Raw genomic sequence first — 24,407 nt, forward strand, 5'->3', positions numbered from 1 at the left:
TGATGTGCCCTAAATATGGTAGAAACAGATAGTTACACTGACAAAGCATACAACTGCATTTGCAAAAAAGTGTGTGTTTACATATGCACTTTTAGCGCTCTGTAAAGAGGAGTGATAATTGCATTCTTGCAACTGTATAATTTACTAGCACAATTACCTGTTTGTTCCCATGTGTGCATACACTGTCTCTCTCTGTTAGGTACCTATTTTTAAAAATATGGCTTAATAAACATATTCTAAACACAAACTAGTTATTTTCTTCTTTAGCTAGCTGTATGCTCCAATTGACTATGATAGGTCAGACATCATCAGCATACAGCACACTGTGATGTCTCAGAGAAAGGGGGCCAGTTATTAATGACCTTGGATAACTACCTTAGAGATAAGACACTATAAAATTTAAGGTTTCAGAGTAGCAGCCGTGTTAGTCTGTACCCACAAAAAGAACAGGAGTACTTGTGGCACTTTAAAGACTAACAAATTTATTTCAGCATAAGCTTATGCTTAAGCTTAAGCATAAGCTTATGCTGAAATAAATTTGTTAGTCTTTAAGGTGCCACAAGTACTCCTGTTCTTTTTATAAAATTTAAATATGCTACATAGTGAAAGCTTCCTTCTCCCCTTGATAATGCTTTTAGGGTGTCCAAGTCATATTTTATTGGTTATTAATATTTTCAGGTTACCTTTAATGTAGTATCCAATGCCATCATATTGTAATTCAAGATTGCTGGATTTACTGTATCACAATCCAAATACTAACATAAGAACATAAGAATGGCCATAGTGGGTCAGACCAAGGACCCATCCTGCCCAGTTTCCTGTCTACCAATAGTGGCCAATGCGAGGTGCCCCAAAGGGAGTGAACCTAACAGGTAATGATTCAGTGATCTCTCTCCTGCTGTGCATCACCACCCTCTGACAAACAGAGGCCAGGGACACCCTTCCTTACCCATCCTGGCTAATAGCCATTAATGGACTTAACTTCCATGAATTTACCTAGTTCTCTTTTAAACCCTGTTATAGTCCTAGCCTTCACAACCTTCTCAGGCAACGAGTTCCACAGGTTGACTGTGTGAAAAAGAACTTCCTTTTATTTGTTTTAAACCTGCTGCCCATTCATTTCATTTGGTGGCCCCCAAGTTCTTATATTATGGGAACAAGTAAATAACTTTTCCTTATTCACTTTCTCCACACCATTCATGATTTTATATACCTCTATCATATCCCCCCTTAGTCTCCTCTTTTCCAAGCTGAAAAGTCCTAGCCTCTTTAATCTCTCCTATGGGACCCGTTCCAAACCCCTAATCATTTTGGTTGCCCTTCTCTGAACCTTTTCTAATGCCAGTATATCTTTTTTGAGATGAGGAGACCACATCTGTACGCCGTATTCGAGATATGGGCGTACCATGGATTTATATAAGGGCAATAAGATATTCTCGGTCTTATTCTCTATCCCTTTTTTAATGATTCCTAACATCCTGTTTGCTTTTTTGACTGCCGCTGCACAATGCGTGGACGTCTTCAGAGAACTATCCACGATGATTCCAAGATCTTTTTCCTGATTTGTTGTAGCTAAAGTAGCCCCCATCATATTGTATGTATAGGTGGGATTATTTTTCAAATGTGCATTACTTTACATTTCTCCACATTAAATTTCATTTGCCATTTTGTTGCCCAATCACTTAGTTTTGTGAGATCTTTTTGAAGTTACTGTAGAATGTCTGAAGTACCTTCCTTACCTTCAGACACTGGTCTAATTTTCACTATCACTGCCTCCATCAAATTAACAAGACCACTGATATTAGGGGTAGTGTGATCAAGATACTCCTGTTCTAATTAATCACACACACTTTTTGTTATGTATTTCCTTTCATAAATCTCTTAAGGGGAAAACACAGTATTACCAAAATTAACAGAATAATATTTAGTTTCACCAAAAAAATATAAGCATATCTCTAAAATGGTTTGTTCATACTACATAAAACTGCTGGAGTCTACAGAAATTTTCTGCCTTAGCTTGTACAGTCAACTGTGAGCCCAATATAGCCTATACAACTGCTTTTTCAGAAAAAGCAAAACATGGTGAATAAGGTGTGTATATTTTATTTTCAGAGAAATCAACAAAAAGCAAAGGAATCTGCAAAGTCAGATCATGGGAGTTCATACCTGAGCCCTTACAGCAATACAATTATCCAGCATGAAGAAAGCATAGAGTGCTGTTTACTTATTAGGTTCCTTTCTCTCCTCCTCCTAGCAAAGAGATATATTCACTCTTCTCCCATAATTCCTAAAGGACTTCCTTACTACATACTTTAAGCAGTGAAAAGTCTCTGAATGCAGTTTAGCCATACACATTCTGTGCACTTCTGAAGAGTTTTAAGGTCTGACCAGTGAATAAAATCTCTGTACCATACATACTCCAAAGTGTCACACCCATTTCCTTGCCTCTTGTTCATATGACGGATTCACTCTTGGCTAATCTGACCCTATTCTGGAGTACTAAGGATACTGATTATTATGGCAGTCCCTCTGATGCAATGGGATTGCATTGAAGTGATACATGTGCCTCCAATCTTAATTGCAGGTTTTGCTTCCTGATGTTCATACTGAGCTTTATCATTTTCCTTTCATTCACAGGCTAATTTCTGTAGATTAAACCTTTGCAAACCTACTTTCTTTATTCCACAGAGCTCAAATTCTTTTAGTTCAAAATTCATATTGGATCTCATCCTCTGGTTTCACTACTAGCTAAGACGTGTTTTGGGGATAGGCATAGGTGGTCTTAGCAATGAGTTCTTTGACATCTACAGGAATTAAGCACACGTTAAAGTTAAATACTGAACGTGCTTAGGTACTTTGCTGAATCCAGGCCTTTTTGAGATACAATCATGAGTTTACCTTCACATAGAAGAACTTCCTGCAGAAAGTATGGTATCTGCATCATTATGCAGCTTGTCAAGTCAAACACATTAAACCTGCAAGAGGGCATAACGTCAAGAAAAGAGCTACAGGCTAAGTGCAGTTAGGCAATGGACTGTTTATAATGAACTCTCTCGGCTATAAGCAGGAGTTCTAACTTGGCAGAATCAAAGCGTTCTCAGTATAAGTCGAACATGCATGGAAAAGGAAAGGGCAGTCTCTGGCCAGTCACTGGAAAAACTCCAAAATAAAATATAGCTCCTATATCTGTGTGTGCAGTGTTTGGGTCACGCGTTGTAGGACAGAACAGAGAGATGAAAGGTGGAGTGTGAAGAAAGACATTGTAATATAGCTTCCAACTCTTTTCTTGTCTCTGTCCTCCCAGCTTTCTGCAGCGTCACTATCCAAAACAAAACAAAAAAAAGTCAGGCCCTTCAGTTAGCAAGGTGCAGGAGGTCTCTGGCAACCCTAAATGACATGCAGCATTTTTCCATAAGAGTCCAAAGGATTTGTATCCATTTTTATTAGCATCTTTGGAAAAGTGCTCTTTTCGCAGATTAATACAAGTGATCATAAAATGGGATAACTAGCTGTGATGAAGTGCATAATGATGAAATGTATTTCACATTGTCCAATATACTAACGAGGTTTTCTTAAGTCTTGTTAAAAAGCTTGCTGTGTTTCTCTATTCAAGCCTAAAATCGTGCCTTTGAAGAAAATACTACACAATAATTCCTGCAATTGTTACTACTAGGAAAAGGATGATTTATTTATTTCAAAGCTGCCTAAGGGAGTTAGATGTCCAACCACCACTGAAAGCTTTTGAAAATCCTAGCCTTAACATTATGAAAAGAAAAGAACTATAATTTTTTCCTTTCACAGACCCCGTCCTTTTCAAGTTTCTTTGACCACCAGCTTTGTACAAAATAGAAAAGGAAAAAACAGGAACAGGAGCAGTGATGTGAGCTAACCCTACATATATAGTAATTCTCTACCACCACCATTTCACCCTCTTTGTTCCATACCAATGGAGACTTGGCCTACATTTATCTGTGTATGTTCACATAATGACAGCTTGTCAAATGGAGGCAGTAACTGCTCTTAATTTGCCACTGATCCATGAAGACAAAATTCTTATATATATATAAAGTAATTCAGTAATTTACTGCTAGGCCACGTCTACTGGCCAAGAGACAGGAAGAGAGATTTTGGAAAAAGAAAAAATTTCCATTTACAGGAACAACTCTTCTATCAGAGTAATGCATTTATCTGGAATAACACAAATGAACAAACACAGGCAATGAGTAATGTAAATCTGTCTTCTACCTCCAAATATGCACATCTCTCATTCCAAAAATGTATTTAAATTTAGGCATCACACAGTGAAAATATCACTTCAGATAAATTACTCAGTAATTCCAAATAATCCCTGAAATTGATCTCTCAGGTTAAAGCATTTCTGCCCATTCCCTCCCCCAACCCCAAAAGTGACAGATAGCAGGCTATAATCCCAGCAGCAGATGAAAGCTCACCTTATTACAAAGTCATGGTTGTCAATCTCCTTTCCACATTCACTGTCCAGGAGGATGCCAGAATTGCCCACAACTGCACATGTTTTAAACCGACGGTTCTTCATTGGTGAAACTTCAGGAAGGAGGCTATGCAAATCTTGAGAAATGTTCAGGGTGCGACGTCTGTCTAGCACATAGTGAATTACGTCTCCTGGCTTGAAGCTGCTTTTGACCACTGAGACATCTCTTTCAGCATCCAAAAATCGAAGAATATTCTTCCTATTTTGAAAGAAACAGGCAGACAGTATTCATTCCTCACAATCAGCTCATCTTCTAGTAATATGGTATAAAACATAACATAAAAGAGTGTGAGGTTTCAGATTTTCATTCCCACAATATCAGACTATGCCATTTCAGGTGCTATAAAGTTATGTTAGAGCTCCATTAAAAACCCTTATGATCTTGATTAAAAAATGTCATGTGACAAACAATTACTCAAAGATAATTCTTTAACATCTAGTGATTAGACTAAGTGACTATAGATTCAAGTTTTAAAAGTTGGACAGTGCACATGCGCAGTAACTGGTTTTGAGTAGTATTTTAGAAAACTATCTGGCATGTGGGTTAATGCACAGATTCCAGAATAAACTGCATCATTCTATTTTATTAACAACCAGTAAATTAAAAAATATTTACAAGGATTTCAATGTAGCCTCGTGTGTCAAAAATCAAGGAATGAACTAGCATGGGTCTCACAGCCTTGGTCGAGTTGTCAGAGCTAGCAGCTAGATAAAACCTTTTTTTTTTTTAAACCTCTAAACTGAGCATCTCTGTCATGGAAATCAGCAGGAAATAAGTCTGGCTTCCTCACAGTGTCTTTTTTACAGATTCATTATCACTTTGGAACTGCACTTTTAAGAAATTTGCAGAGTTCCTCTCATCACCATGTCCTTCAGTTTTAAGCACCAAGTTGGTATTATTATTCAGTGTGCTTGCACATGTATAACATTAGAATTTAGCACTTGTCTACACAGAGAAATTGCAGTTTTGTAACTTAAATCAGTTTAAGTTCAATTTAAGCCTCGTCTACACAAACTTGCAGTGGTTTCATTAAACTGTCTGTTACAGCTCCATTTTGTTTCTTAAAGCTGTCCCCTTACTCCATTTTGTTCTTGTTCTCCTCTGTGGCCGCCCTTCCCTGGCTGTTAAGTTGTTACCAGGGCCTCTGCCCTTCTCAAAGGGAGGGCCCCTTAAGTTGTTTAACAAAAGCCATTGCCCTTCTCAAAGGAATGGCCACTTATGCTAAGTGGGACCACTGCCCTGTTCAAAGGGTTAGTCCTGTTATCACCTTGTTAAAACCTGGGTTTGGTGTAGGGTAGGCTCTATCCAGAGCTGCAAGACTATTGTGTTTTTAAGATCCTGGGCATGAGTCATACCTCTGGGCTCAGGACTAGTCCAAACATGCCTCTGTGGCTACCTGCAGTTTTTCCCTGCTTGCTCTCCTCCCTGTGAGAAGGGGAACCAATCAGAGTTACTGGCGGGAAGCTGCCAGGGTTTGCCTTTAAAAACAGACATTTTGAACAGACTTCAGAAAGGTTCTTGCATTGCTGCCTGGTCTGATCAGCCAGGGGTTCTGGGGGTCCTTTCTCCGCTCTCGTTTTATTTTTGAGCGTACCCCCGTTTTTTGAACCCCCTCCCACGAAGAACGAATTGCTGCCTGAGAGATCTCCTGATTATCAAGACTGTACCGAGCCTTCTGATGTTCTTGCTGCTTCTGCCTCTGTTGCTGCCTTGGGGGATGGTAAGAATCCCTCTGTGAAACTTTCTATACTTTTATTTTATTATTTTAGCTGCTGGCTCTGTCTCCCCAGCACACAGACTCAAGCTAAACCTTGGTCTGTGTTTTAAAACCTCTCTCTTAAACCCCGTGACACTCTGCCACTGAAAATAAGTTTGTGCTGCTGCTAAGTTCTGCTCCTTTGGGCTTTGCCTTGGACTGTTTTCAGCTGTATCCACTGCTGCAGCCACCTCCCTTGGCTTCCTTGGGGGCTGCCTTGGGAGCTGTATTCTGGGGCACATACCACTCTGCCCTCTGTAACTTCCCCATAGCATAAGGTGCACCACAGATTTTGTTTCTTTAGTTTAATAAGTTATAGTTTGTTAAGATTGTAAGTCTCACCTGCCTTGCTATAGTTCGTTGTTTTGTTGCTCCATATAAGCTGCTTGTCATTTTATATAAGTTTGATTAAGTTAGAAGATAGATAAGGTTTTTGCTGCCTTTTCCCCCACGTCTGCATCACCCTCTGAACTTCCCTGAAGTCCTTGCTGCTTAAACTTACAGACTGCTTGTTCTCTGTGTCTTCCTAGCCTGCTTGTTCTCTGTGTCTTCCTAGCCTGCTTGTTCTCTGTGTGTCTGTGTCTCTGTGCTCCTACTGCCAAACCTCAATTGTATTGCTGAGGTCTAGCACAAAACCCCATTGGTTACTTTTTCCTCTCTGATACCCCTCACATTCTACATTTACACCACTGTGACACATTTTACCTAAAATTGTTTGTTATTTAACATATTTTTCCATAACTATTAGTTGGTTATATGCTGCTGTGACACACCTTTTTACATAGAAATCGCTAGCTACCTGTTACATTTATACTTCAGTGTTAGTTGGTTACCCACTGTATTGTATCCTGCTGTGTTGTACCCCACTATTGAAACCCCCTTACTGTTCACCAAAAAGAAACCCCTCTTTTCCCTGTTTTTGCATTTTATTAATAAAGTTTATTTTGCACCCCACCCGTGTGGTAATTGCTCCCCAAGATCCCATATACCTGCTGGCAGGGACATGGCGTCACGAACAGGATCTTGGGGTAACAATTACTGCCATCCCTGTCCCTGGAAAGAGGCCAAGACCTCTGGGACAGAGGAAGACCAGACCAACCACCTACAATACCACTTGCTGCAAAGTAAACAGCAGCCTGAGGCCCTAGAATGGGTCTGTACTATTGGCAATGGCCAGAGCTCCAGGGTGTATACCACCCACCTGGGGCTCACTGATGTGGGGTGCCTCCTAACCTGCCACCCCACATTCAGGGCCAGCCCTGCTGATTCCAGCCTCCGGCCAGTCTGCACTAAGGCAGGAGAGCCAGCCGCAGATTCAGATCCCACCCGCCTCTGGAGAGAGGTGGGAAGGGTCATGAAAGCCTGCGGGGGGGCCCCATCTAAGCTCACCCCTGAACCTCGAATTTTGCAGGGGTCCCCCACCCACCAGATATTAACAGAACTGGTGCAAAAGCTGGATGAAATTCGAAAGCCCAAGAAACTGTGGCATGACATATATAAGCCCCAAAGGGTAGCCACAGTTACCTATGAGATCCTGGCTCAGGCCCTTGACAAACTAACTGTTTTCCATGGGGCCCTAATGACCTCGGCCAAGGAGGCCACTAGCCAGCCTAGCCAGGAGGGACCACCACTGACCCCTAGCTTGCCCAGTCCCAATAAATCCCCTGAAAAACCACCCCCATATATCCGCCCAGAGGCCTCATCTACCCTCAAGAAAACCCCACTATACCCAGCCCTACCTTCAGCCCCTCTAGAGGCCCAAGCCCATGAACCTGCACCCACTGTCACCTCTGGTGAAGCCCTGCCAGTATCCATCAGTCGTATAAAGATTGATGACCAGGGCAACACCACACAGGTGACAGAACTCCGACCCCGCTCCAAAGCAGAGATGAAGGAGTTCATCTCAGACACTGCTAGGGAAGCCAATGAGCCACCACTACTGTGGCTAGGCCGCTTGGCTCTGGAACATGGACAGGAGCTAGTAAATAGAGAAGAGGGCATAGTACTAGCCAGGACCAGTAGCTGGTCCCGGGGTCTCTCAGGGAGCCCGGTGATATCTAACACCGCATGGCCCCTGACTGTCCCAGCCCTGGCCTTCCTCCATTTACAGCACTCCCTTCAAGGGATCCAAGTCCCCAGAGGAAGCGTCAAGGACATACCTTCCCTGAGATGTGCCATCGCAGGGGGGTCCATCATGCTATGGTCCCCTGCCCTACACCCTCTCGGACTTACTCAGGCCCAGATTAACCAGGTCAATGCCTTCAGGCATGTTATTGACCCCACTGAGATACCCATAGCCGAAGCTGCCATTGACTTAGCCATGGATAGCAGTACCACCCCTGACACTGGGGCAGTTCTGTGGCTAAGGGGGTATGCTAGGCGCCCCATTGGGCGACTCTATGAAGCCCTCGAGAAAGTAAGATGGCCCTCAGCCCAAGCTCTACCCATCAGTCCTCCCCCACCACACGCCAGTCCACAACCCAGGTCTCAGTACTCACAGCATTCATTTACAGAACGCAAAATCTTTGGGTTCTTATTGTACAAGGGCCTCACTAAGGAGGTTGTACGTAAGCTCAATAGTGAGCAGCAAAGAGCCTTGGCCATAGCTCTGGGATGGGAAGAGCGCCCAAAACCTTCCCAGCCAAAAAACGAATAGCGGCCGGGTGCTTGGCGGCAGCCAGCACCCGGCCAGGGGACCCCCGTCCCTATTATCCGCTAGTTTTTGACAAGGGTCTTGTCATCCCCTTTTTGCTGGACACGGGGGCACAGGTGTCCATTGTACCCCCTCACGTCCCTCACACTCCCACAGGACACACCATTTATGTGCAAGGCCTCAATAGCACAGAGCCCCGCTCAGAGGTAAAGGTACATGCACACATAAACCACACACCAGTAACATTTCGGGCCCTAGTGGGACCCACGCCCCTCCTTGGGGTTCAGGAGCTATGGCGTTTTAAACTGGCCAAAGCTGTGCTCGATGCACTACCAGTCACCCTATCGGGTGCCAGTGCCCCCCACGAGCCTGAACTGCTCAACCCCACACCCTGGAAATACAGACCCATACCCACAGATGGTCCTGTGGGCATTGCCATGCTTGCTGTCCAGTGTGCTCTCCCATGGGGTAAATCTGCCACAGGCACCCTAAAGGGGCCTCATGTGCAGCTTCTCCCATACCTCACCTTCACCCCGGCCCCCCAGTTCCAGGGAGCCCCTGCTACTTGGGAGCGACTTGTTTACCAGGCCCAAGAGGTATTTGGACATTGGGCCCTTAAGTCCTCCTCCACCACAGCTCCCACTGAGCCAGGGGCTATTGGCCAACTAAGTGCCTATGCCCCTTGGATTGTATCTGATGGGGGCACATCGCCTTCTCCCCGAGCAGGAATGCTATGTGCTACCTGTAACACCCTCAAAGTTAAACCCTTAGATTTTTCCAGCTCAGCTCAGAAGACCGAAGCAGAAGGCGTCCTGTTGGCAGCCTCTCACATTGTGGCAGCCTGCCCGAAAACATGTGTGGTCCTGGGAGTGGACTCAAGATACTGCGTGTCCATCCTGGTGGGAGAAGGACGGCCCACCGCTCATGAAGAAATATGGGCACAGGTTACTCAACTGGCAGCACAGTCCAAGCTGCCATGGTTTGTTACCCATTGTCCTTCACACAGGTCTGACAGTAACCCTCTTCATTCCAGCCTGGATCCACAACTCCAAGAATATAAATGTAACACATTCCAGGTTAACATTATCTCTTGCAGCGATCCCTTCATCACCTGGCTCCATAAAGAGTGGGGGCACCTGCCTGCCCGTGCCCTACATCAGCTGTTGACTGACCAAGGGAGACGAACATCGAGTGTGTCTAGGCAGCAGTGCACCCAAGCTGTCCAAGGGTGTCTGAGCCGCCAACAGGCACGAGTCACTAACAAGCCTGTCTATGCTCATGGTGCTTATAGCCCTGAGCACTTTAGCCCGGGTAAAACCTGGCAGATGGACCTCATTGGCCCCCTCCCGGGGGCAAAACAGTATCTAATGTGTTCTCCCCTCAGGCGATCTACTGCACCAGCTGTTTCTGTAGCCCTTCTCCAGGTAATTGCTGCCTGGGGGGCACCCGAAGAGATCCAGACCAATGGAGGGCCACCGTTCAGCAGTAGAGCTATAGACCAGACGGTGTCCCAGTGGGGGGAACCAGTCGCCATGATTGCCGCCCCGCCTCGAGAAAACCCCCTGGTTGCCTGGTTGAGAGCCTACGCCCTACAGGAGGTCCTCATCGGGAACCTGTCAGATGTCCCCCCATCACACGATTGCGTTGCCTGTACAAGACCAGAGGCCTCAGAGGGAGGGTCCCCCTTCCTCTGGGAGTTCCTCCCCCTCACGAACCTGACTCCACAGCATCCAGCTTCAGCCTGCAACGACACAGACTGGGTTCATCGGCCTCTGTTCACGTGCCACACCACCAGTGACGCCCTCATTATCCTAGCCAGCTACGCCGAGCAGAACTGTCTTCTGATCCAGACCAACCTACAGAAGGACTTTTGTGTTGCCTTAGAGGACCCTGATCCTCGCTTTAAGGGACAATGTTGCCTGCACCTTCAGCCTGGGTGGAACAACATCTCAGCCGTGGCTGACCAACTGTCCTCCTTCGCCATGCAGATTCGTAAGGAGCATAAGCAGTGGGATCCTGGGCCCAGTCCATTGAGCAGTGGCTTATTACTGTTGCTTTTATTCTTATAGTCTTTTTTGTTGGGGATGGCAGTGGTCAAGCAGCTAATTCGTAAGGTTGTGTCAGCCCTGCCTTTGCAGGTGAGGTATTCCTCCATCCCCTTGGACAGCAGCAAACCACCACCTCCATACTACGAAGACGACGACTTGTAAAACACCTATTTTTTTTTCTTTTCTCTTTTACCTTTTTTTTTGGTCTTTGCATGGGATATCCCCCTCACAGCCCGTTCAGGTCGGCCAGGGGGGCATGTCTGTTACAGCTCCATTTTGTTTCTTAAAGCTGTCCCCTTACTCCATTTTGTTCTTGTTCTCCTCTGTGGCCGCCCTTCCCTGGCTGTTAAGTTGTTACCAGGGCCTCTGCCCTTCTCAAAGGGAGGGCCCCTTAAGTTGTTTAACAAAAGCCATTGCCCTTCTCAAAGGAATGGCCACTTATGCTAAGTGGGACCACTGCCCTGTTCAAAGGGTTAGTCCTGTTATCACCTTGTTAAAACCTGGGTTTGGTGTAGGGTAGGCTCTATCCAGAGCTGCAAGACTATTGTGTTTTTAAGATCCTGGGCATGAGTCATACCTCTGGGCTCAGGACTAGTCCAAACATGCCTCTGTGGCTACCTGCAGTTTTTCCCTGCTTGCTCTCCTCCCTGTGAGAAGGGGAACCAATCAGAGTTACTGGCGGGAAGCTGCCAGGGTTTGCCTTTAAAAACAGACATTTTGAACAGACTTCAGAAAGGTTCTTGCATTGCTGCCTGGTCTGATCAGCCAGGGGTTCTGGGGGTCCTTTCTCCGCTCTCGTTTTATTTTTGAGCGTACCCCCGTTTTTGAACCCCCTCCCACGAAGAACGAATTGCTGCCTGAGAGATCTCCTGATTATCAAGACTGTACCGAGCCTTCTGATGTTCTTGCTGCTTCTGCCTCTGTTGCTGCCTTGGGGGATGGTAAGAATCCCTCTGTGAAACTTTCTATACTTTTATTTTATTATTTTAGCTGCTGGCTCTGTCTCCCCAGCACACAGACTCAAGCTAAACCTTGGTCTGTGTTTTAAAACCTCTCTCTTAAACCCCGTGACACTCTGCCACTGAAAATAAGTTTGTGCTGCTGCTAAGTTCTGCTCCTTTGGGCTTTGCCTTGGACTGTTTTCAGCTGTATCCACTGCTGCAGCCACCTCCCTTGGCTTCCTTGGGGGCTGCCTTGGGAGCTGTATTCTGGGGCACATACCACTCTGCCCTCTGTAACTTCCCCATAGCATAAGGTGCACCACAGATTTTGTTTCTTTAGTTTAATAAGTTATAGTTTGTTAAGATTGTAAGTCTCACCTGCCTTGCTATAGTTCGTTGTTTTGTTGCTCCATATAAGCTGCTTGTCATTTTATATAAGTTTGATTAAGTTAGAAGATAGATAAGGTTTTTGCTGCCTTTTCCCCCACGTCTGCATCACCCTCTGAACTTCCCTGAAGTCCTTGCTGCTTAAACTTACAGACTGCTTGTTCTCTGTGTCTTCCTAGCCTGCTTGTTCTCTGTGTCTTCCTAGCCTGCTTGTTCTCTGTGTGTCTGTGTCTCTGTGCTCCTACTGCCAAACCTCAATTGTATTGCTGAGGTCTAGCACAAAACCCCATTGGTTACTTTTTCCTCTCTGATACCCCTCACATTCTACATTTACACCACTGTGACACATTTTACCTAAAATTGTTTGTTATTTAACATATTTTTCCATAACTATTAGTTGGTTATATGCTGCTGTGACACACCTTTTTACATAGAAATCGCTAGCTACCTGTTACATTTATACTTCAGTGTTAGTTGGTTACCCACTGTATTGTATCCTGCTGTGTTGTACCCCACTATTGAAACCCCCTTACTGTTCACCAAAAAGAAACCCCTCTTTTCCCTGTTTTTGCATTTTATTAATAAAGTTTATTTTGCACCCCACCCGTGTGGTAATTGCTCCCCAAGATCCCATATACCTGCTGGCAGGGACATAAACAAATTCAGTTGTATTGGTGCAAACCCTAATGTACACATTTATTTTGGTTTAATATTGGCTTATTTTGGTTGACCTTAAGTCAGTTAGGAACGGGTTTAAGATGAACCAAAATAAGCCACTATTAAACCAAGTTAAGAGTACCTTTCTGTGGACACTCAAAGATTTAAATCTGGAAAAATAAAGGCTGTGGTTTGGGGTTTGTAGAGCCCCTCATTACAGAAAAAGGGTTACAAGAACATAAGAAAGGCCATACTGGGTCAGGCCAAAGGTCCATCTAGGCCAGTATCCTGTCTTCTGACAGTGGCCAATGCCAGGTGCCCCAGAGGGAATGAACAGAACAGGTAATCATCGAGTGATCCATCCCCTGTCGCCCATTCCCAGCTTCTGGCAAACAGAGGCTAGGGACACCATCCCCGTCCATCTTGGCTAATAGCCATTGATGTACCTTTCCTCCATGAACTTAGCTAGTTCTTTTTTGAATCCTGTTATAGTCTTGGCCTTCACAATAGGTTAGGGGTTTGTTATTGAAGTGCATGGGTGAGATTCTGCGGCCTGCATTGTGCAGCAGGTCAGACTAGATGATCATAATGGTCCCTTCTGACCTTAAAGTCTATGAGCTTGCACCTCTGCAAGCCAAACAGCCAGGTTTAAACCAATCTAAGAGTGTCCACAGCCAGGGCCGGCTCCAGGCACCAGCTGAGCAAGCTGGTGCTTGGGGCGGCAGATTCTAGGGGGCGGCATCCCGCCCAATCCTAGGGCAGCACGGCTGCTTTTTGTTTTTTTTTTGTTTGCTGCTCTGGCCGCCCTGTAGGGGTGATGGAGGGGAGCGCCCTGCAGCAAACTCCGCAGGGCAGCCCATGCCCTTCCCTCCCCACCGACCGGAGCAGCGCAGAGCCCTCCCGCAGGCAGCGCGGCAGTCGGGGCCGCGGGGTGAACTACTTGCTGAAGCGCTGGCCGCCCCCTTCTCCCCCCCCCCCCCCCACTAGACCGGGCGCGCACTCTGCAGCACAGGGAGTCCCCCTGCACCCTGGGTCGGGCCGCCCTGTGGGGTTTTTTGTTTGTTTTTTCCCGTTTTGCCAGCCGCGCCATTGTCCCTCCCGCCCTCCGCTTCGCCGCTCCAGCCGCGCCGTGTTTTTATTTTGCCCCCCCCCCCCGGCCTTTGCCGCACCACAGGGGTTTTTTTCCCTCATGCTTTGCCGCTCCAGCTGTGCCGTTTTTTGTTCCCCCCACCCTGCTTTGCTGCTTTAGCTGTACCGTGTTTTCTTTTCTTTTTTTTTTTTCCCCCCCACCTGCTTTGCCGCTCCAGCCACACCGTTTCCGCCCCCCATCCCGCTTTGCCGCACTGTGTGTTTTTTTTTCCCCTGCTTTGTGGCTCCGGCGCAACCTCCCCCCACCCCCTTTTTTTTTTTTGCTTGGGGCAGCAAAAAAGCCAGAGCTGGCCCTGTCCACAGCCAAAGTTGCACCATTTTCGCTACATCAGTTTTTAAAATCACCAGTGCAACTGTACATGTAGACTGGGCCTTAGTAAACAATTTCCTGGATAATGAAGAAGTTGGAAAAGATCTGGTCCACTCTGTCAGAGCCCAATTGTACAAATACCATCAGCTACAAATCCCGAATCAGCAAAGCATTTAAGCACATGTTTAAGTCCATCTCTATTCAGCTATGTACTTACGTTTGTTAATGGGACTACAGTATATGTCTAAAGTTAAGCAGGTGCTCAATGGAATGCAGAAGTGGGGTTAGAACTACACCGAGAGGGCCTGACCTGGCAAAGACATTAACCTAACTCTTACTAAAGCTTATTGGAGACTGCTCATTATGTATATGCCATCTGGAAGGCAGAAGAGGGCTCTTAATTTTAAAATTGGTTATGGAAGGAGATTTAGTTAAAGCAGATTTGTTATCAAGTAAATGGAGCTTTCCCTAAAAAGGTGTTCTACCTCAGCATTGGCTCTGCAATTCTAACAGGAGGAAAAAAAGCTGTAAAGACATTTTTATCATTCAAGTCAGCAGATAAGACTCTGGATGCACAACAAGCATTTTGTTGAGTGTAAAAATAGCATTTTCTTATAGTCACTTTGAGGATTCTGCATTGCTAATCCTTAGAACAGAATCAATACTTACCAGGAAAACCATCCTGCTGTTTTAACTGCTGTACAAGCTATTTAGAAGTACCTACTGGGAAATGAAAGGGGGGGAAATAATCTCCAGAGGTGAAGGGACAAAAACACAACATCATCATGTAGGCCAGTCAGCTACCCTGTGTCACTGCCTCAAGATACAAGAGAATGTCTGATAATGAAACTGGTTACAAGACATTTGCTACTCTGGAATTTACCTTAAAAGCCTAAGGGAAAGTGAAACTGTACGATTTTTTTTTCTAATATTATCTCACATATCTTAAACCTAACTAAAATAAAGAGAAAACCTTTAAATTCTATTTTAGGGCTCTTGTGAATGTATGAAGTAGCATCAGAGCAAGGACATCTGATGATGTAGCATGCATGAGGGACCAAGAATAATGAAGCAGAAAGGGAGATATTAAAACCTTAAATGCCTTAAGCTTTTGGTAAATGGTAAGGCAAGTGATTTTTGTTTTGTTTTTTGTAAAGCAAGATAAAGACTTTCTTCAGCCCGTAAGTTTAATAGACGTAAAAGCCCTGTGGGTTTGATGTGCCTACTTTTGTGGGCACCTGCAATAGAGATGTAAATGACTAGAAAAAGAATGAACGAAGAAAAACATTTGAGCAGATTGAATTAAAATCCTCGTAAAAATATTCATTACATAGGAATGCAGCCTTCAGAGTTGGGGCTTTTTAAAGGAGATGGTGACTACATCTAGGAGGACAGTGGCCACAATGGAGAGCCTCAATGAATAGGTGAAAATGTCAAAAGGACTCTCAGGGACCCGAGTGAAATAATCATAAGGGAAGAGGGATCAGGAAGATTCGCTTTCAATACTGATATACACTTTCAATATTTAAGAGGCACCTGGCTATTATGTGTTAGCAAACACGCATTTGCATATAAACAGGATTTCCCATGTATTGTTTTACTGTGTCTTTTTAAATGTTAAAGGCATCCAAGTGGGGAATAACTTTCTATCTCAATTAACACTAAAGAAATTAGATAGAAAGAGCCCTGGTTTGAACTGTGACTTGTACTTATTAATTTGAATATAGGTAATTCACAGTATAAACTCACTAGTTATCTAATTATTTTTAAATGCATGAAGGTCCTGATCCAGCTCCCATTAAAATTAATGGCAGTCTTTCATACATATGTATGAAATAATTTGAATAAGATCATTCAGAATTTACAGCTTTGTTTACAGGATAAGTTTACAAGATAGCTCTGTTGCTGACATGATTATTTGTTGGAGAGTTCGCTCTTAATATGAGCTTCTGATTTCAGTTTCTATCAAAACTGTGGACATAAATGCAGATTATTTAATAAGCAATATATAATTATTAGCAATGACACTTATTTATAGCTTTCTGGGAGATAGTCTATAGATTCCTTTTAATAAGCTGGCATTTTTCTCTTAAGATGTAGTTTATCATTAGATAGCTCAAAATGCAATATTTGTACTGTGCCATAGTACCATAAACAATGGTAGCTTCTCCAATCTGTCTGAGAATTGTGTAGACTGAAGAAGAGTTGGGTGGATAGACTTTTTTAACTTAAAGGCTCTGGATTAATTTGTAGCCCACTAATGATTGGTCCATTTTCTTGAACAATCTTCCAACTTCAAATCTCCCAGAAAGATCCACAGAGACCATATATCCTGCTTTCACCTATCTCCTAGGAAGATTCACATCCCCAAGCCAGCTAGCACTGGAAGTTCTAGTTTCCAGAAAGGGTCAGGGTCTATGTTCCAGTTGTCTCTAGTAGAAACAGCTCATGAGGCGAACTTGCCAAAGAGCACCATAACTATCTAGGAAGCCAGACCAACTCCAGAAACACTGTAGTGTTAAAGCTGTTAGAACTACATTGAGAGGTCCTGCCCTGGCAAAGACATTAGCCTAATTCTTACCAAAACTTTACCAGAGACCATTCATTAAGCATATACCATCCGGAGTGCAGAGAAAGTTCTTAATTTCAAAATTAGTTATGGAAGATTTAGTTAAAACGATTTGTTGTCAATTAAATGGTGCTTTCCCTGAAAAGGTATTAGCTCACCTTCTTTATCTGGCTGAATACAGATTTAGATAAGCATTTTGGGGCCAAATTTTGCCTCCCCCTCCTCCCCCACTGACTCCTAATGAAGTCTATAGGAATTACACACGTCTCTGAAAGCAGACTGTGGCCTTATGTTAATACAGATTTTTTTTTTAATGTTTATATTAAGAGGGAGAACCAAAAACATTATTGTTTCACAGGGAACAACTGGGCTTGCCTTTAGCTGCGCATCCGAACAGAAAGTAGTATAGTATACTTCCAGTTATTTGAAAACACTATTTATCCAAATCCACACCGTGCCCCCCCATGTAGTCCTAAATTAGTTAACAACACTTCCATTTATCTAAATGCCTAGTTATCTGAAAGTTTTGGATATTGCCCAGCAGAGTCGGCTCCAGGCATAAGCAGCAATAAGCAATTGCTTAGGGTCCTGATCAGCTCAAGGGAGCCCCCTATTTGCTTTTTTAGTTTGTGTTGGGGGGCCAAAACCATTTCAGCTTAGGGCCCCCAATGGGCTAGCATCTGTCCCCTGGGCCATTTGGATAAATGAGAGTGTATTTGATTTTTAACAGTTTTGAATAAGTGAAAAATGCATACTTTAATTTGATTAACCAATTTTTATTTTTCTGTATTTCTTTTCATGCTCTTACTATGCATAGTGATCACTAAGAAACTTAACTTAGCACTTCTAACAATTGTTTTACATACTGTACATTTTTGAGTACATATATTTAGTAATTGCATTGAGCTTTCTGCACGTTATTAAAAAAAAAGAGAAAGATTCATGTTTAACTTCTCCAAGGAACTGTTGCTGATTACTTAAAGGCAAATGGTCACTATTAAGAATATCTGCATGTGTTTTTAATTGCCTTAAAGCATCTTTGTAAACAAAGTCTCTGATTTTTAAATATCACATGGATCATTTTGACAGTAGCTAAAACTAATTTCTCTAATTAGAATACAAAAATAGCAAACCTTGCATGTGTTTTCACTTGAGCCCAACTTTGGGCTTTTTAGTTCTATTTTGGTCCTTGTATGTATTTTTGTATAGAATAAACAAAACGTCTAAATATATAGAAGCAACTAGCAAGTCTCATACATTACTAACTGCTCCTTTAGAAAGATGCTACAGAATCATTCAGTACATTTGGCACATGTCATTTGTTGGCTTGCCGCAAAGCCTATGAACCAAGCACAAGTTTATCCAATCCAATTAATTTTTTTTTAAACTGTGCACACCTGTGTGCTAGGCACACCACAGAAGGCACATACAAAATAGGTCCCTACTCTGAGGAACTTACACTCTAATTGATAGACTTCACAAATGAATGAAGGCAAAGGTGAGGGCAATCATTTTAGTTCTGAGTATCGATGCAGGATCGTTTACAAAATACAGCTACTGACTTTTCCTGTACTAAAGTCCTGGCTAGGCACTTTGCAGGCTTCCACTCTTCTTACTTAACAGGAAACTCCATTCATTGCTCCCTGACCCAGCACATTAGACACTTGGGTAATTTTCTCCTTGCTTTCCGTCAAAGGATTCAACCCCCCAACAGTTTACACAGTATTGGAGTTTAAGGGAGGTGAAAGAAGAAGAAGGTCACACACACTGAGTGGGACTCTGAACACCTAGGAGGTTGTATCTAAGATGTCGTATCAACCAGGCAAGGTACTAACAAACCTCAACAGGACTTTATTTTTAAGTGTAAACCTCTTTACCAAGCTGCTGCTGCATCCTCTATAACTCTCATCCTGCCTCCTCAACTCCTCCCCCTTCCTTCCTGTTTCCTGTCCTTTCAGACTCCCAACAGCCAGTGCTCCCAGTTCTAATAATCTAAACATCTAAACACCACAATCCCTCCTCTCTTAAGAAACTCTCCCAATTAAATTAAACGTTGTTCTAGCCACAGGAACAAATAGGAAACAAGACACTATACTAATGGCAGAAATATTACACTGAAAACACTGTCGCTACTACATAACATAGTCTCTAATCCAGACAGGTGGTCGTTTGGGTATGAGAGGCCGTCTCTCAAGCCCCGGTTCCAATGCAATGTCTTGTGTTGATACTATGGTGAAGTCATCCAATGCAGACTGGGCGTTGGCATAATCTCCTCTTGGTGCATAGGCAGGTGCAAGATAAGTAGCATTCCATACCCACCCATCAGAAAGTCAATAGGTGTAACATCCCTTCTTCTCTATGATTTTAAGAGGAGCTGTGAATTTATGGTCCCCTTTGCGTAAGATTCCAGTTTTTTGTATTCTAACGAAGGAACCACCCTCAAACTTTGGTTCCTTAGCACTCGCCACTTGTCTGTGAAAGCCTTATACTTTGCTTGGTTCTGTTCAACTGTTTTTCCTCACATCATCCTCGGTTGGGGCTCAGGTCGTGCCTTTAACAATCCAGCAATGTTCAGTTCAGAATTCATCTATTTCCCATGCAGTAATTCTGCAGGTGATCTTTGAGTTGTGGCATGTCGTGTAGCTCGGTATGCTTGCAAGATATCAGTAGTGAAGGGTATCCACAATCGCCCTTCCAGTTTAGCCATTTGCAAACTCTTTCAAACTTCTGTTAAGTCGTTCGATTTCCCCATTGGCTTGAGGGTAATATAGGGATGACCTTCTGTGTAAAATGTTCCTCTCTGCTAGAAAAGTTTCAAACTCCAGGGAAGTAAATTGACTACCATTATCTGAAACCTGTTCTTTGGGGTTACTTTCCCTGCTAAAAACTGAAGAGAGGAACTTAATTACTGTAGCAGAAGACATTTGCGATGTAAACGCTATCTCAGGCCATTTACTGAAATAGTTTATTAAAGTGATGGCATAACAAAAGTCCATTGGAGCAGTATCAAAGGGTCCTACAATGACAATCACCACTCCTTCCCCATACAGATTTAGGAAGAGGAACAGGCTCTAATGGAGGGGTACATGTCACTGCTGTCTTATCATGCATTTGGCAAGTGACACAGCATTTTATGAGTGCTTCAGTTTGAGAGTCCATCCCTGGCCACCAATACAGATCCCGTAGTCATTGTTTGGTTCTGACAATTCCTTGATGAGTATCGTGTGCCAGATGTATGAGTTTTGACTGTAATTCTTCAGGCACAAGTAGCCTGTTTGTACCTCATAGCACACAGCCAAAGAAAGTTCATCCCAAAAACTCTAACATAAGGCAGCAAAACTGGGTCAAGGTTTTTAGGGTTACTGGGCCATCTTTGTCAGAAATTCCCGTAGTTTTTGTTGAATTGAACACGCTGAACAAATAGCTTTAAATTGTTCTCTTGTAACTGCAGTAAGAGTGCTTGTAATAAGCGCAACTACTGCATCCTCATCCTCCGGTGGACCATCTGGTGAAGGCAAAGGCAGGTGAGAAAGAATCAGCTACCACATTTTTGTTTCCAGGGTTACATTCCAGTTCATAGTCTTGCAGACCATCTAGCAACACGATATCCTGCTCTTCCCAGTCCTTTCGTGGTGAGCAACGTCGTCAAAGGGCTGTGGTTTGTGCGCAACTTGAACGTGCGGCCTCACAGGTAAGTTCCCCATTTTTCAGTAGCCCAGACAGAAGCAAGTGCTTCTTTTTTGACTGTAGAATATTTTCTCTCAGCATTACTTAGTGTCCTTGAAGCAAAAGCAACAGTCCTCTCTGTGTTGTCCTCATGAAGTTGTGTGAGGACAGCCCCAAGTCCATAATCAGAAGCATCAGTAGTTACAATTGTGGGCAATGCAGGTCTAAACAGTGCAAGTACTTGACTATGTACAATCAAGTCTTTCACCGTTTCGAAACTAGCTTGTGCATCCGCTGTCCACAATAAGGCTGAACTTCTCCATAGTAATTCTCATAATGGTTCAATGACAGAAGCATAATTGGGAATGAATTTTGCATACCAGGAGGTAAGACCCAAGAAGGAACATAAGGTTTGCTAATCTGTTGGAGGAGGAGCATTTGAAATTGCCAGGATATGATCTGGATCAAGTTTTAGTCCAGCCTGTGAAATTGCATGCCCCAGAAAGGAGAGTTCGGTTTGTCTAAATTTGCATTTGGACCTATTGAGCTTGAGGCCTGCTTTGCTGATGTAGTTTAGTACAGACTGCAGGTTATTGTCATGCTCCTCAGTAGTATTTCCAAACATGATATTATCATCCAAATAGCACTGAACTCCATGTTGATTCTTCAGAATCAATGACATTTTTTGGAAGGCATTTGGGGCTGATGCGAGACCGTATGGAACACGTTTAAAACCAAACAGTCCCTCATATAATAAATGCTGTGAGGTCTCTGCTATCTTCATGCAACATAACCTGGTGGTGTGCGCTCTGCAAATCAAGAGTAGAAAACATCTTTGCTCCACAGAGTTCTGCAAATACTTCTTCTTTGTGAGGAAGAGGATGGCTGTCAATCACAATAGCTTTATTTGGCTCCTTTAAGTCCACACAAAGGCAAATGCCTCCACCCTTCTTCTGCGTCAGTACTATAGGTGAAACCCATTCCGAGGAGTTGATCTCTTCCATAATGTCCTTTTGAACAAGTTTTCTAAGTTCCTCTGAAACAACTTCCCTGCCTGAAAATGATAAATACCGTAATTTCTGTCGTACAGGCATCACATTATTCTGCATTTTAACTTTATGCAGAAACCCATAAGCACAGCCAAGTTTCTCCTCAACCTGGTGTTGGGTCCCAGCTGAAACTGGTTTGTGTACTGCAAGAGTGCTTTGCTGAGAAAGATCAATTCATCCATTAACCACCCTGAGATTTAAAGCAGCCAATAAATCTCTGCCAAGGATAGGAGTGCCTTTGTGGACAAAGTAGAACTCTGCAGTTACACAGCAATCACCAAAAGTAACTATTGCTGGCAGGTAGCCATGTTTTCAAATAGCACACCAACTAAAGTTAGGGTTCAGTAAGAGGCACATCTTTAAAGTAATGGAAATAGATGGAATCAGGTAGTATAGATACTGCTGAGCCAGTGTCCAACATTAGCTGAAAAGAGTGTGATGTGCCTGAGGGTATGGCGGAAACATTTACAGTGCATTTTATCTGTTCTGGAATATGTGCAGTAGTGGTTTTGTCCACACTCAGCACAGTAACATCTGGTATTGTAACTGCATGCACCTGTTGATTGAACTGGATACTGCGACATACTTTAGCAAAATGCCCAATCTTTTTGCAATGATTGCACTGAGCTACTTTTGCTGGACATCCTGTGTAGCTTGCAAGGTGTTGTGGAGATCCATAGCGAAAGCTTTTACTGTATTCTGAATTTGCTGATTAAGTGGCTTTTCATTAGTTTTCCTCCTGCAATAGTTTGTCTGCAGCGACAGTGAACTTTTCTGCAAAGGAGTCAGAGCCTGGACTATGCCTCCTGTATCCCTGCTCATTATTTTGGCGTCAGCTGTAGTTGACTCAATCTGAGTAGCAATGGTTATTGCTTTTTCTAGTGCAAGTTCTGGTTCTAGAAATAAGCACTCTCTTACAAGAAGCATGGTTGTTTTCTCAATGAGCTGGTCTCTAATCATCTCATCTGCCATATTCCCAAAGTCACAAGTTACAATCAGACTCCTCAGGGAAGCAATATACTGCATTATAGTCTCCCGTTTCTGCTCACGCTGGTGAAATCTGTAGTGATTAGCTACTACATTCACTTTTGGCACAAAAAAGTTCTTTAATGCAGTGAGTGCAGTCTCATATTTATCATCTGCAAGGGGAAAAGTGTAAAATATACTCTGCCCTTCTGCTCCAAGGCAGTGGATTAGCAGAGCACACTTTCTTGCTTCAGAAATCTCTGTAGCACTGATTGCAAGCAGATAAGTCTCAAACATATGAATCCAGGCAGTAAAAGCAATTGGAGGCTCACCTGGGCTTTGCAGAAAGGGTGCAGGTGGGTTCAGAGGCAGAAGATCCATCCTTGTCGCCAAAATGTCATATCAACCAGGCAAAGTACTAACAAACTTCAACAGGACTTTATTTTTAAAGTGGAAACCTCTTTACCAAGCTGCTGTTGCACCCTCTGTAACTCTCACTCTGCCTCCTCTACTCCTCCCACATCCTTCCTGTTTCCTGTCCTTTCAGACTTCCAACAGCCAGTGCTCCCAGTTCTAATAATTACAAGCAACATCTAACCACCACACAGTCACAACTGGGAAGGCAGCAGATTTGCTGCAATCTCCAATTGCTAACTAATTATGCCTCCATCCCCACAGCCCCCGGCATGTTCTCACGGGCTACCATATCAGCCTCTGCTGATTCCCAGGTTAGAGACAGGAGCTAAGGATCCACAAGGGCCAGTTGACAGATGTCAGGAGCTCAGACATAAACCTCCCCACAGAGTTTTGATCATGGAACAGCTTAGCAGCTACTCACCCTCCCACCAGTGTGGATCTGACCATCAAGAATCTGATTCAATATACATAAATAAATAAAAAAAGTTAGGACTTCTGTGGATAGTAGAAAGCTGTCATTTACTCGAGCAAGTCAAAAATAGTAATGAAGAGTGATCAAAACATGGTACAAAATGAACCATAGACTTTCAGCTGCCTAGCTGTTAGGTCCAGGCACACAATGAAACATGCTATCCTTGTAGAAAGCAAATCCCACTCAGAAATGTTTCATATTTTGAACTTTTTATGGTGAGTGTCAAGCTGATGTAATACATAGCAGTGGCTGCCATCATGGGTTTTATAAAATGCCTGTACACTGTACATTAAGGGTTTCACAAATTATTTCTCCATTGCAAAGAACTGACAACTTTTTATACATTATTCAATAGGTACTAGCTTTTTTTTATTGTGTTTCTCTCTCTGTTATTTGCTATGGCATACCTCACACCACAAGTACAAACATTTTATTCACACTAACAGTTGCAATAATAGGAGTATGAATCATCTTCATGATCTACATAGTGCTTTTAATGTACTTTGGAAAGCTAAACAATTACTTTAGCAGTGAAAACACTCTAGGAGTTTGCTAGAGACATTCTGAAATTAGTCCCTCTGACTCTAACAGTATACAAAATATTAAGGGACAGATCCTATTTACTGTTATGCATGGGGCGGAAAGGTTGCACAGAGAGCCTGTTGCGGAAGCAGAAGAATAAGATTTCTTATTAGTGTTTAGAGAGTATCAGAAAGGGGACCAGATATAGCAATGGATTGTTTCCAAAAGGCATGGTCAGCTCTGCAGAAATTGTTCCCAACCTTTGTCCACCATTGTTGACTAGCATGTACCCTGGCAGTAAGGATTCCTGGAAAGGAGATGCATCTGCCAGCAT

At 43.4% G+C, this 24,407-nt stretch overlaps 1 protein-coding gene across 1 annotated transcript in view; it reads right to left on the bottom strand.

The window, feature by feature from the left end:
- ST8SIA4 (ST8 alpha-N-acetyl-neuraminide alpha-2,8-sialyltransferase 4) overlaps window positions 1-24,407 on the bottom strand; it is a 94,125-nt gene that overhangs the window by 58,920 nt on the left and 10,798 nt on the right. The window contains exon 3 of the mRNA XM_045021694.1: window positions 4,452-4,709. Coding sequence (XP_044877629.1) covers window positions 4,452-4,709 — 258 coding nt within the window. The remainder of the gene's footprint in view (window positions 1-4,451; window positions 4,710-24,407) is intronic.

The sequence above is a fragment of the Mauremys mutica genome, chromosome 6 (assembly GCF_020497125.1).
Source record: "Mauremys mutica isolate MM-2020 ecotype Southern chromosome 6, ASM2049712v1, whole genome shotgun sequence".
Lineage (NCBI taxonomy): Eukaryota > Metazoa > Chordata > Testudines > Geoemydidae > Mauremys > Mauremys mutica.